At 42.4% G+C, this 14,688-nt stretch overlaps 1 protein-coding gene across 1 annotated transcript; it reads right to left on the bottom strand.

Annotated features, from left to right (window-relative positions):
* Positions 1-220: 220 nt before the first annotated feature.
* On the bottom strand, positions 221-13,789 carry fam151b (family with sequence similarity 151 member B). Its single transcript, XM_080765589.1, has 6 exons — positions 13,688-13,789; positions 5,342-5,467; positions 4,786-4,945; positions 3,764-3,993; positions 1,907-2,042; positions 221-382 (listed from the first exon to the last, which is right to left on the bottom strand). Exons 2-6 carry the CDS (start codon positions 5,460-5,462, stop codon positions 244-246), a joined length of 786 nt encoding a protein of 261 aa, XP_080621715.1. The 5' UTR covers positions 5,463-5,467; positions 13,688-13,789; the 3' UTR covers positions 221-243.
* Positions 13,790-14,688: the final 899 nt, after the last annotated feature.

The following is a 14,688-nucleotide window of genomic DNA, read 5'->3' as shown; positions in this document are numbered from 1 at the left end:
TGCTGGTTTACCTACACCACCACAGGCTCCCACCACCTCTGCCACACCTGTCGGCCCCGCCACCCCCACCACCTCTGCCGCACCTGTCGGCCCCGCCACCCCCACCACCTCTGCCGCACCTGTCGGCCCCGCCACCCCCACCACCACCCCCTCTGCCTCCGCTGTCGGCCTGGCTAGCCCTGCCGCCCCTGTTTTCCCGGACAGCCCTGCCGGCCCCTCTTTCATTTTAATGATAGTGTGTCATTAATGGTTATTTATAGGAAGGGTCATTTCGTCTGGTAGGTCATAGTAAATCTTGCTCTTGTCAAACTCTTGTCTGTAGGGCAGTAAGTCCTGGACCACAAACTGGTCATTTTGGCTCGTCCATACAGTCAGAAAGTACCTTCAAGAAAACAGAAAAGTAATTTAGTTGTTTTAAAACTTATCATACTATAATTCAGCGAATGTCTGTCTGTCTGTCTGAATATCTGAATGTCACCGACAGCGCGTTATCTCATCATTAACTGCACAAATCACTCCCACTTTTCACACAGGCATGGACCATAATTATATGGAGGTCTTAACGGAGCCCTTTTTCCCATTTGACACATTAATGATTAATAATCAATGTATTAGTGAACGTTTACCCCCGTTTATCCGTCTGTGGTCTATCTCCGACCGAGCCACACTATTAGCACACATCTCTCCATGCCAAAAAAAACCTGCACACTCCCAGAAACCGGCTAGGCTACTTTTTACAGACGCAACTGTCATATTTACTGTACAAATATTGTTTTTACATCACCACACGATGGGCAATGCGACACGGCCACAAGAGGGGGGCAAATATCTCACAACGGGTAAGGGCTAGTACCAATAATTCATATTAAACTATGAAGAGGTTATGTGCTTAAATGACAGAGGTTGATAATAGACCGTGGCGCATATGGCTTTGTCGAGTGCTTATACGAACACAATTGGCCCATGCACTTCAGTGATGCTTGCGGAGCTCGACTATGTCTCGTTCCTGACCGCATCACTGTCGTGCCAATAATCACGGTAAAGCACACCCTCAAGTGTAATATTGCTCATTTGTACACTGATGGGCTGGGGGGGGCGAAGGCTCTATGACTATGTCCTCCTGGTGGGGGCTCCTCAATGGCAGGTGAGTCAGTAGGATACGACAGCAGTGACAACACAGAAATTGGGGACAAAAAGGAGGTAAAAAGCCAATAAAATAAATCACTGTGACTGATGTCACATGACGCCCCTTCTAGGTCGAGCCCAAGATCGACATGATTCTGAAGACATTAATCTGTGTACCTCGTACTGCTCAAATAAATATCTCAAACAAACTTACAGACCCTCCACCAGTGCTGCTGATATAGATGGGGTCCAAAATATCAAAATAGTATCAAATGGGGCTCCACTGATGCATATCAAACTGGGGGTCTTTGAAATAAAAATGGTTGAGAAGCTGAACTATACTAGAATCCCCAATCTACACTGAAAAATCCTCCACACAACATTCTACAGTTGTGGCTCCCCGACCTAATCTAGTTGAATACCCCTGATCTTGGGAGTCCTTCCTTGGCACGAAGAAGTTTGAGAACTACTGAATTAGAAGGCATTTGTAGAATTGACCTCGGGTCTTAACTCATTCTTGCCGGAGTATTGATTTGACTTTGTCTTTTTCACAAAGTGCCTCCAGGCCAAAGACGTTTTTAACTTATTTTTAAAAGGGGCTTAAATTGATAACATTATAATCATGATTTAAGACAAATCTTACAACTCTCGTTCTAAAAAGAAATAGAACAAATCTATGGTGGCCTGTGCTGAACTATTGCTACTGCCATTTAGTGGTGGATGAGTTTTAATAAGTCAATGAAATGAGTTTGGTTCATTGTTGAAGCCCTGGTTGCCATACCTGTCTGACTGCTGCAGAAGCCATTTGAGTTGGGACAGAGACTTGGATAACAGGCTGGCTCTCACTGGGAAGGTGACCGGATGCTGCAGGCCCCTGCAGACCTCCTCCATCTCACGCACCATTTCCCAGCTGTACCCTGAGAGGGGGAAAATATATAATAATATACATCATTATTTTTGTTTTCCGGTGTCAGTGTGTACATAATTCAAACTTTAACAAACAAAAAACCATGTCCATGGCAAGACTTGCCAAGCCTGGATGAATGCCTCTGACCACTCTCAGGCAGTTAGACTTTAAGAAGGCCTTACAAATCATCGGGGAAGATGAGAACCTTGCCCTACAGCAGTACGCCATCAGCAAGCTGAGTCATGGCAGAACAGTTGCAGCAACCACTGTTCTCTACAAGATGCACACTCCCAACTGTCCAGTGGACCTCAAACTCAAAGCACTACTACCTCAAGCTCACACCTCAGGTCGATTCACCCGGAGAGTACTACCAAGCCACGCCCTGGAAACCCCCAAGTCAAACACCAAAAGCCTTGATAGGAGCTTTCTCAACTCTGCTATAAGGACATGGAACAGCCTTCCCCCTGTGGTTGTTGGAGACATTACATCTAGCAGTGTTCACGCCTTCAAGAAGAGGCTGAACAAAACACCTCCTCAGTATGTGACAGCAATCCCACAAAGCTCAATGACTGTCATTCATCCAACATTCAGTTTAGACATACTGTACGCCTGACTGAGTAGCTGCAGATCATTCATAGGCTCTTTGAATGTATTTTTCTCACCACAGTGGAAAAGAGAAAAACGTGGCATGTCATCTGTTGAGAAGAAGCACCCAGGCAAAGGAGCGTAGAACTGGACAAGTCTAATTTTCGTCAGTTGAGAGAAAGTGTTTCAAAGTGTCCAATAATAATAATAATAACACTGGTAACTCAACAAGCATTATCCACAGGTAAACCCTCAGACAATCTCCTCAGCTCTGATCAACGTTAGGCACCTTTGCATCAAACTATTGTGACACTGCATTCCTTTAAATCTTGCCATGCATGCACTTCCTTAATCACTTGTCATGTACAGTCTACATAATTGCGTTGACAGACAAAAACTAGTTTAGCTTGTAGAACTTGTCCTGACCTCAAGTAACACTGTCCTCTGAGAAGCCATCCATCTATATACTGTAATAACCTATTATGAAGTATAATACTGCATGCACCCATTCACCTTTGCAGCTTAAGGCCCTTTGTCTCCTGCAACTGTACTAATAAGTACCCAATTACTGAAATCCCAAACATGGAATATACTTGGACCAGGGGTGGCCTTAACTTTTTTTTGTGTGTATTATCGGACTTTAAATAAAATACTGTGTTGAGGATAACACAAGAATAGTGTACTGTACAGTATAAACAAAATAAGACCTAAGATAAAGGTTTGATTATTACAGTCAGCTTGAGGTCTAATGCAGCTAACCCTAGAACACTAAACCCAACTTTTGTCGCACCATCACTAAACCCGGGTATATCTTATACCCCATGTAATATATTCCATCAAAAATATTTCTCATCAAATTATATTAACGTACAGCAATTCATGGCAATTCTTTAATATTGAACTTTCACACAAAAAATATGTATATCATGGGGCTATCATTGCATGAATGCAACCTAGTTTTAGTCATCATAGCTTCATTTTTATTTAGTTTGTCAGTAAAAAAAAAAAAAGGTAGTCGAACATTTTTCTCGTTTTAGTCGACAAAATGAACACTGCACTGCGTGTACCTGTGAGTCCATATCAAATAAAACCTCATAAATGGATCCTAGAATAGTAGAAAGTAACAGAGTAAAAAAAAATAAACACCTGGGTTATCGGCGGCAGGCGTCCATCCAGTGGTCCAGCCCAGAGACAGCACCATGGGGTGGGAGGAGGAGCCGTGAGCGGCCATCTCACCCAGGAAAGCGGACGGTTCCAGAGGTACGGCCTGCTGACCGCCGGGTCCATGGAGAATGTCTGCATTGAGCCACACAGGAACACTCAGCTCAGGCCACAGGTCCTCCAGCACAGCCATGGACGGAGACACCGCTGCTAGGCTGACAACGCAAACCAGCAGCATCGTTTCATTTGGACTTTCATTTAGATCCGCTAGTTTCACAGTGAGTTCCAAAGTTGTTGTTGAAGCTACAGCTAATACTTTTCAGCATAAGAGTTGTCGTCTTGCGCAGCAGCAACATGAAAATGTATACATTATTGAAACTAAATACATAAATGTAACGCAAAAATAACTAGTAACATAACTAGTTTGTTTTTTATATACCGACTAAAATGCTGGTATCGGCAAAAATTCCAGTCTATGCGTAACCAGTCTTTACGTAAATGATAGTCATTTACACTAATATCTAATACTCCAACTGTACTATATTTTTTTTACTAACTAGCAGCTAGCGTTCATTTGGTTCCATTTGTACACTCTCAGAGTTACAGACCTGTAAGGGTCCATTTGAAATTGGAACCCCCTCAAGTAACCCTGAGAGTCCTGGACCCCACTTTGAGAACCACTGTCCTAGAATTAGTTTTAATTGCGTACACCCTAGTGTAGCGTTTAGATTAAGCGTATGGATGGCCGTGGGTTTGAATAATGCAAAATCAGATCTGAGTCAAGACTCCTGAGGAGTCGCAAAGTCTGAAGGAGTCTGAAGCCTGTCCTGGACAGGAGTCTCCATACATAAACGGATGACGATGATGATATACTGGTAGGTACTTGGTATGGAACGACATGCAAGCTATGGTGGAATCGGGAAGGAAAGAATGATATCGGAATATGTCATTTAAAGTAACCAGTTGACGAACACTGCTGACAAAGCACACAAAGGTAAATGACCAACCTCTTGAAGTCCAGTTTGATCCCCTTGTTGTGTGTCTTTATTGCCTGAAGCCACTCCCTCAGTGTGATGTCACTGTCGTTGTCAGGGGGGTGGGCCATGATCGGCTCCTTGGGGTCGTGACCTCTCATTAGTATGTCTGCTTCGATCATGTGAGCGCCACCTGGAGGTTAAAGCAATGCTGAGATGAGACATCCGTGTTTTACAAGACAAACGTTCTTTCATTAAGGCTCTGTTGTTCCATTTAGTGTACAGTAGTTCTCAAACATTTTAATTTTCAATGACCCCCATAAGTGGACAAATGGAGTTCCAGTTGTACACTCCATACCATACGGGGCCATTAAGAACAACCCATTCAAGGACACTTTGAGACCCACTGGTGTAGCAGTGTTTCTAGTGAGTGAGCCAATATGCACAATAGCAGCATCCTGACTCCGTTTGACCACAATGCAACAGGGCCTTCATTAGTATCATCGGTGAAGGAAGTATAGGGAAAGGCCCTGGAAGTAGGAAGAGTTATTATGTGTGCAATGTGCATAGAACAGTATGATGAGTTCACCTTGAAGAGCCTGTGTGAGCTTGTGTTTGCTGTTCGCAGCGTGCGCCCACTTGACCTGCGCTGCATCCTTGGCTCCGATCAGACCCCGACTGAGAAAATAATCCAACGTCTCCTCACTCATCTGTCCTGTGGAAGAGCACAATAGATTCCGACATAAACATCATTCACACAGATTCACACGTTATTCGATTAATTGAAAATGTAATAAACAGAAGAGTCACTAAGAAGAAAATCGACAGTTGTAGCCCTACTTTGAAATAACACAAATAAATAGTTTTAATTCCTTTGGTCAAGGAATAATAACATAAATTGGAAGTTGAGAAGCTGATGAGCATGTTCCTTCTCCCGATTGGACAAAATTGTCAACCCAGTGAGTTGGTAAATGCTGAATTTATATGGCGCATTTATCCAAGGTGCTTTACATAAATTGTGCGAATTTGTGCATTCACCGATTCACACACCGATGTCAGAGTAAACCATGTGTAGCATTTCACAGAAAGCGGGGATTGAACCTGGGCCTCTGTCACACTCTGTACTGAGTGCGGGTAGAATATGCCATAGGTACTGGAATTAGTCCTCAAAAAGTCACAGAAAAAATCCCCAGGTACTCAAAAATACTCCAAAGAAATACTCAAAAATACTCCAAAGTTACTGAAAACGTTTTCCACTTAGTTGTAATATATTCAAAAGTATTTGACAAAGTCAGTGGTGCAATCAAATTGCTTTTATTCACCTCAAAAGTGTCCAGTGAGAAAAATGGCGGTAGTTTCTGTCAAACAAAATACACCTAAACTGGCCAGGTGGGCTACAGGTCTTCTCTCTCCAGGATCAGCCCTTCAATGACTCCTGGGCAGTGGCAGGTTTCCTGCTTATAAAGGCCAGGCCCCTCCCACTACTAGACCAATCCATCCCTGTCTGAAACTTAAGTTACATCCCAGTCTAGCCCATGTCCAAAGACAATATATAACTCGCAAAATGGTACAAATGCCATGTAGTCTAACAATAACAATATTGACCATATTACTCAAACAAGTACTTAGATAATAACAATAATCTTCTCTTTAACAAAACCCCACAGTTGGTATGGTCCACTCATGGACCAATCATATAAGGCCCCCTCCATATAAGGCCGCCTGAGTCACTCCTCGGTGCTTTGCCTCTGCCCAGAAGTCAGGGAATACTGTGGTAAAACAAAGAAACAAAAGTCATACCCTTGATACACACAATAGTGAATAATAAAGAAAATAAACAATACATGTGGCAAACAGCACAGGAACAATGTTAAACCAGTTTGCGTGTGTGCACTCACCAAACTAATGAACAGGGCCCTGGCTATTGTGTCATGGTGTATTGTAGTGGAGTGTTATAAGTGTGATCATTGTGATGTGCTGTTAGTGGCAGGGTGAACTGCCACAGCCTCCCACTCAGTGACCAGACCAACACGCAACCTGTCATGCCAATAGGGCTGTGCCCGATTGGCAGGGCTGTTGTGGGCTACACATGCAAGGCACCAACCTGCACATCAGGATCAATTAGGCAATAGGGGTTTAGACTCTTATGCTCATGGACACTTCGACACTGAACCCACCTTAACATGTATTTTCAGTTTACATTACAAAGAAGAACTGGACGGGGAGACCCCCCGTTACCGAACAAACACTCTATGGCAATAATTACAATCACAATATAGAGCTTTTACTTTTTAACAGAAAATGTTTTGTTTTAACAAAATAAAAACCACTCACAGCAAGCACTAGCCCCTCTCGGGACTCCCTCGGTTGAGCTCTTTTCATCGCTCACCCGTAGGGTCCCTTTGCATTTCTTCCACTCTCTATGGTAGACAGCTGTACATAGGCTCCGTTGAGGCCTTCCTTGTTGACTTCCCATTGTACCGCCTCCCGCACCGAGACTGGCTAGCTGCACGTCCCTACGTTCCTGCCGAGCCGATCTGCTCTGTCGCAGCTAGCCAGTCTCTGTGCGGGAGGCGGTACAATGGGAAGTCAATAAGGAAGTCAAGGATGAAGGAAGGAAGAGAGAATTTCAGAGCAGCCAAAACTGGAATAGGAAAAAAAGTTAACGGAATCTGTGCCAAATGAAAATAATCGGACGTTTCCGTTGTCTCCTATATCCGCTTTAAAAGATCTCACCACCACTTAAGCGGAGCGCAGGTCGGCCTGAACGGAGCGTATGTACACTACAGCTGTCTACCACATAGAGAGTAGAACAAATGCAAAGGGTCCCTACGGATGAGCGGTGAAAAGAGCTCAACCTAGGGGTCCCGAGAGGGGCTAAGCAAGCACCTTTAATATGATTTTAAGCACCTCAAATCAATGTGTGCTCTAGCCCCTTTCCCCTAGTTTACCTTTTCTAATAGGAGTATTTCCAATTTTCTATAGAGGGAATGCGTGTGACATCATCAAACCCGGAAGTTATGCAGGAATGTCTACTTTCTGGCCTTGACAGCCCACACATCCAAACAGAAAAGTCATATCTGATTGCATTAAACAATGTTAAACAATATAAACTCACTTTGCATGTTGCTTTGCCACTCGATGTGCCATTCACTTTAAGAATGCGCATACCTATACTTTTACTCCACAACAATTATTTGAAAACTTTAGTTACCTTTTTACATGATTCATTATTACCCTATTAGTGTGGTACGAGGTGTATTTCCGTAGGATTTTTTTGCTAAAAGTGCATTTTTTTGCTTTCATAGGGACCAAACTGTCAGAAAATGATGGGGTTCAAATTTTCCCGACCCCCACCCCTTATTTGGGGGGTCATATATTTTGGGACCTCCCATAATATTACGCCAGACAATTAATGTCCGATTTTCATAATATTAGGGTTGTTTTATAGGTTTTTAAATATTCTGAGTTGATTTATTATTATTACACTTTGAAAGTAGCCAGAATAATCTTTTCTGACTTTAGGTCAAATTAGATAATACTTAAAGCATTAAAAGCTTTTTTAGCTGGGCACTGATTACAAAAATGAGTAGTAGTTAATACAGGGGGTCTTCCACAGGGGGCCGGGACTAGTTTTCCCCCTATTCTTGCACCCATATATACAGATTTGCAAGTATTTCGAATAGTATTAGAATATCTTGCGTTTATGTAAAGTACTTTGATAGTTTATTAGTATTCTACCATTATTGTTGACAGATGTTACTGCAGGTAATAAAGGTATTGCAACTTCTCACTTTGGGCACGCAGAATGTGTCCATTTATTTCACACACACACACACACACACACACACACACACACACACACACACACACACACACACACACACACACACACACACACACACACACACACACACACACACACACACACACACACACACACACACACACACACACACACACACACACACACACACACACACACACACACACACACACACACACACACACACACACACACACACACATCCTCTTAAAGAGCCCATGGTCAATTATGCCTACAATACATTATTTGCAGGATCTATTCATCTTCGTCATCATCATCTTGAATGTCCTCCCTAATAGTGTTGGGACCATACCCAAGTTCCCTCAGCCCTATGTTCCCTCAGGCCTATGTTCCCTCAGCCCTATGTTCCCTCAGCCCTATGTTCCCTCAGCCAGTGTTGTTTTCGTCAGGACTGACGATAACGTAAATGACGACGTCAACGCCCCTTTTTCCAGGACTAAGACGGACTAAAACTAAATACACTCAAATAATTCGGGACAAGACTGACGCTGACGAGCTAATTAGCTCTGTTTGACGCGATGACGATGACGAGACGTGTTTGTGTTATCGCTGACAAGACGAGGGTAGACGAACATGTTAGTGGATTGACGAACAAAGTTTTAAATGCATGAAAATGTTCGCCAATAATGTCACTGCTCTCGCCTCTATCCTCCTCTCCTTTCCTTGTTGGTCACGCCCATCTGCATGCATGCACATTGCACACACACACACACACACACACCGTCCCATTTCGACTCCGTGTTTTCTTCAGACAATAACATCACCAGACTGGGGGAAGCCAAGCCGCTGCAGATCACTTAGCTAGTTTGCTTGTCCCCGTGGATTGGAAATAGGATTTAAAAGGCTATCCGATGATAGCGTGGATTACAGCACACTTGTGTGCAATTATTCAACAAAGAATTCACATATCACCGCGCCTCGTCAAGACTCCAGTATCGGCTCAATGCGAAACATGTTGCACCTAGCCTAGCCTGGAAGCTAACGTTACGTCAATCAACAACTGTAGCTCTGGTCGATAGCGTAGTTAGGACTCAGGAGTTCTATGGTACTTAATTTGATCCTTTCCCCTCACTCACACCCGCGGAAGTGCAGGCTGTGCAGCCCCTCGTTTTTAACATAAAAAAAGATGTGAAAGCCTACTTTCCTCCTTCTAACACTATGGATCAGAGCTAATGTTATTCCAACTCCCAGTAGCAGTTCAAGTACCCGACCAGATGACATGGTTTCTAATTCTAACTAAACGGTTATGGCCAAATAAAATGTAAAATCTCCTATGGCTGTTACTGTATGTCCACGGAAGAAACAGAGGTGTTTTCTTATGGTCAACTCATGTCACATATTTGCTGCACCAATTGAAGCCCCCCCACCAACACTGGAATCCATACCCCAAAACTCTCAGAGACATGCCCCCACCATCCAAAACCTTCAATATTACTTTCCCCAGATATTTATTTTTATTTACTTAGTGTTTTTCCTTTAATAAAGTTGTTTTTGCATTTATCATGTCCCCCTTGTAAAGCATTTTTGGGTACTCAGAAAAGCTCTATATAAATTATTAATTTTTAGATATTATTACTACAAAAACAATGTTTTATTGCTTAAACTTATGTATTCACTATTCATTGATTCACTAGTATACCAAAATCCATAAAAAAATGGCTCTCACAGTTCTTGGGTCAAATAATGATATGCGATTAAAATGCGATTAATCGAGATGAATTAACTACAAAGCCTCTGATTAATTAGATTTTTTTTAAATCGAGTCCCAGCTCTAATTAATACCTGTACGCTATAGACATTTTATTTAAAGACATTTAAAAAAAATTGACAAACTGGACTAAAACCTTTTACTAAAATGACTAAAACTGACTAAAACCCTTAGGAGTTTCCGTCGACTAAAACTATCAAGGATAGAAATGACTAAGACTGACTAAGACTAATTAAGCATTTTTCCAAATGACTAAGACTGACTAAGACTAATTAAGCATTTTTCCAAAAGACTAAGACTGACTAAATCTAAAAAATGCCTGCCAAAAACAACACTGCCCTCAGCCCTATGTTCCCTCATTCCAAAACAGAGGGGGGGGGGGGGGGGGGGGGCTGTAAGGCATCGATTATACTATAATGCTACCCATACAGTAGTTCACCCTGCAGCAACAGAACACATTACAGATACCAAGTTACAGCAATGACACTATTGCATGGGGTCTAGTCTATCTACTTTGTTATAGCAAATGCTCCACAACAACACAGTGAAACAGTGAACAGTGAAACATTCCTTAAACAGTACTTAATTATCTGTTTTGAATCTCAGGTATGTTTCCATTGCATAGTTGTCTCATCAACCTAGAGTACACACCTTAATGAACTGACACCAACTATTTAAGCTACGTTGACAAACACAAAACTAGTTTAGCTTGTAGAACATCCTGTCTCCTCATGTCCCCAAGTAACACTGTCCTCTGAAAGGCCATCTGCAATAACCTAATATTAAGTATACTGCGCACCCATTCACCTTTGCAGCTAAGTGTCCCTTTCTCGGACTGCAACTGTAGCCTACTTACTGTATAAGACGGAAGACCCATTTATTGAAATCCCAAACATGGAATATACTTGGACCATGCATTATGCCACATATAATGCCTGTCTGGAGGGCCACCTGCCAGTATACAGTGGATAACTTCCCAGTCTTTCTGGGTAAGTTGGGTGACTATATAGCTATTTTTACCCTGAAATCCCAATTTTGGGCCTGTCATTATAGGCTAAGAAGAAAGGACAATTGCTGATCTACAAGGTCACAACATGCCGTAATGTGTTGTGAGCTTGTAGATCGGCTTTTCCCCAAAAATAAGTTTTGATAAATGACTTATTTTAAAATGTGTAGCGCAGTGGAATAGAGTAGACACTATGACACGTCAAGAGTCAATTAGTACTATAGGCTATACATTTGTGTTCTGGTAATATCATTGATCACTTGTTTTGCATGTCCGTGGCAAAAATAAAATATTAATGGAAATGTCCATCACATTCACAAGCTGGCAAAGTGATTTCCCCGGGTGCAGATAGCTGCTGTATTATCATGGTTATTGGTGGTGGTGGCAATATTAATAATTTTAGTCTGAATATATCAAATCCTGTTTTGAGGATCACACAAGAATAGCATCACTTTATGGACAAAATAATACCCAAAAGGGTTCATAATTTCAGTCTGCTTGAGGTGTAATGCAGCTTTAAACAAAATAGCAGACAGTAGCACTGGTACATATCTGAACTCATCTTCTCACAGTGCGTGTCAACCACATAGCCGACATTTCTCAGCTTCAATTATGTTTTTCATACCAATCGTTGCATAGAAGCATCATGGTTTTGTTATGCGTACACACCCATGGTACTGTGCCAAGAGAACTCACAAATCAAACGCACGTACAGTACACGCAGTCAAGTTGTCTACAGTCTACCGATGTTAACCATCTCAAACCCACACCCTAACCTCCCACGGGGAAGCACACCTAAACTGCGGTCATCCTGTTCAAGAGCGTTCATTTGGGCAAGATAGTCGAGCATATTTAAGGAGATCACGAGCAAAGAAATACTTGATGAGTTCCTCTAAGGATGACAAGTAGCCCTCCCAGTCACCTGACCGACAACAGAAAGACAAAGAGAAAAGAGAAAGACAGCAGCAGCCTGGCTGATCTTTATTTAGCAGCAATATTTGCTACACTTGGGTCTGAGGCACCTTACTTTGAAAATAGCTGATCTACAAGCTCAAACTACAACCTTGTAGATCAGCTATTGTTGGCTAAAGTTCTCCTTGGAAAAGGGATGCTATGGTAAGTGGTTTAATGTAAAAAAAAGAAAAAAAAAGTTCCTATCCCACAATGATTTGGTGGGCCCCTGTATAGTAACTCTGAGGACCCCCTAGGGGTCATGGGCCCCCTGTGGAAGACCCCTGGTATTGGCTACTACCATTTTTTTTATATCAGAGCCCAGCTACAAATACTTTTATGCTTCATTTATGATCTAATTTGACAATATTCTGGAGCAGGAGCAGAGCGAGGAATGTAATGAGAACTGGAATAGGCCCAGGGGTCAGTCCGGGAGGTCCCAGGTGAGGAAACACCCCTACCAAAAGTAAAAAAAGATTCTTCTGATCACTTTAAACGTTTAAGAAATCAACTCAGAATGTTTTAAAACATACAAAATAATTCTAATATTATGAAAATATTAACGGACATTAACTGGCTGGCATACTGTTCTGGGAGGTCCCAAATATATGACCCCCCCAGAAACGGGGTGGGGGTCGGGAAAATTTGAACCCCATCATTTTCTCATAGTTTGGACTCTATAGAACCAAGATCTGTAAAAAAATCAATTTTAGCACAAAAATCCTACGGGAGCTGTTTTTTTGACGCCTCGTACCACACTATATGGCATATGACCACTTCAGCCGGACAGGAATATAAATGTGGTTGTTTCATTTTGCATTATTGATACTTTTACTAAAACATGCAGTGCTATAGGCTACTTCAACACATCACATTGCATACTCTACAGACTACAGATATGTTGTCTTCTGCATGGCACGACGTTGTTAGACCAGAACTAGCCATGCCCATGGATCCAAGACGGACGGACATCTCATTATGGCAGTCGTGTAGGCTAGATCACAACAGTTTAACGATACAACATTACAACCTGTTGCTGTTTCATATATTTACCATTGAAGTGTCGAACAAGCTGTAGAATAACAGTTCCAACCAGAATGAAGAGGACAACACGGAAATAAAGCCACCGACTGTGACAAAACATTAATAATAATATCAACTACACGACGTCAACATGAATGTGAAAACATTATTTTATCCATTCAGTAATTAATGTAATCAGTCCCAGCTGCGTTCCATGTAGTAAGTAATTAAGTGAAATCTTCGCATATGATTATGAAAACAAACCTGCCGTGGTTTCTATTTGCTGCACATATCCGGTCCAGAGCCCGCCTACTGTACCCATAGAGTTATTATACAATATATAGTATATATACTCTAAGACTGTACCCGGTAGTTTACACGCACACATTCGTCTACGTACCGTTTCCGTTTCTGCTCCAGACCCAGACTGGATCTATGGACCAGATCAGCAATGTGCTTAAGAGAATTGATCCCAGTCGCCGATAATGACGACGTCCACTGCTGTCGCACAATTAAAACGTAGAAGATTGTGTGTTTAGGAAAGCTATGGACCTTAGTGTGGGACCCTGCTGTGGACACACTTGTGTTGAATATTAGCACTGTGCTGCAACATTTTATTTAAGCGATGCATGTGCCATGTCATCGTCTACAGTATACCGTGTGTTGTCACTGTTGTGTCCAGGTGTAATGTCAAATGAGCTTATTCAAACGGGATGTTTCAGAATTCAGAATGTGATGTAATAAACTAAACACGACACTAGATGGTGGTATTGTCTTTAACGAGAAGTGGAAATAAATGAGATGTCTGTAAGTATGTGTCCAACTGTCCATAGTTTTTTTCTAATAATAAATACTAATAAGACGTCCTGAGGGCGAGAAGCGATCTCGCGTGCACGCACCCGCCTGGGTGACGGCATAGATGGGGGTTTAAATCAACATATATGGAATGAATTCTGTACTGGCCATGGCCAGTACATCGAATAAATGAAATTACATAGGTTCCATCCTGGAGGCCAATCTTTCCGGTGATAAAATGGCCACCAACGTCAACAAAAACACCTTGAAGACCTTAACAGGAGCCCTCGTACAAGGTTTCTTTGACTATGCATGCACCTCTTGGTACCACAGCACCTCAAAGGCCCTTAAAACCAGTAAGACGCGCAAACGCGGGAAGCGAACGCAGCTCGTACATATTTGGGTATTGGACGTATAGGTTTTGGATGTATAGCTGCTTTGGGGACGGTTATGGCTGAGTCATGGTGACACAAATCACTCAGCTCCATATATGGGCACAAAAGCGGGACGGACAGACAGACACACACACAGACAGACAGACAGACACGATCTGCCACGTCTCATAGTAAGTGCTCACTGCGTTCGCAACAAGGCTCCAGACCTCCC

The sequence above is a fragment of the Protomyctophum bolini genome (genome assembly GCF_963924005.1).
Source record: "Protomyctophum bolini genome assembly, chromosome: 6".
NCBI classification, from domain to species: Eukaryota; Metazoa; Chordata; class Actinopteri; order Myctophiformes; family Myctophidae; genus Protomyctophum; species Protomyctophum bolini.
Note: the sequence above shows the minus strand (reverse complement) of the source record. Positions and strands in the feature narration are given on the sequence as shown.

Excerpts from the sequence above, each read along its gene's own strand:
- fam151b (XM_080765589.1), bottom strand. The coding sequence starts at position 5,462 with ATGAGTGAGGAGACGTTGGATTATTTTCTCAGTCGGGGTCTGATCGGA. Across the intron at positions 4,946-5,341 it reads GCTCACACAGGCTCTTCAAG|GTGGCGCTCACATGATCGAA; the intron begins GTGAACTCATCA and ends TTTAACCTCCAG. Across the intron at positions 3,994-4,785 it reads ATCAAACTGGACTTCAAGAG|CCTAGCAGCGGTGTCTCCGT; the intron begins GTTGGTCATTTA and ends TTGCGTTGTCAG.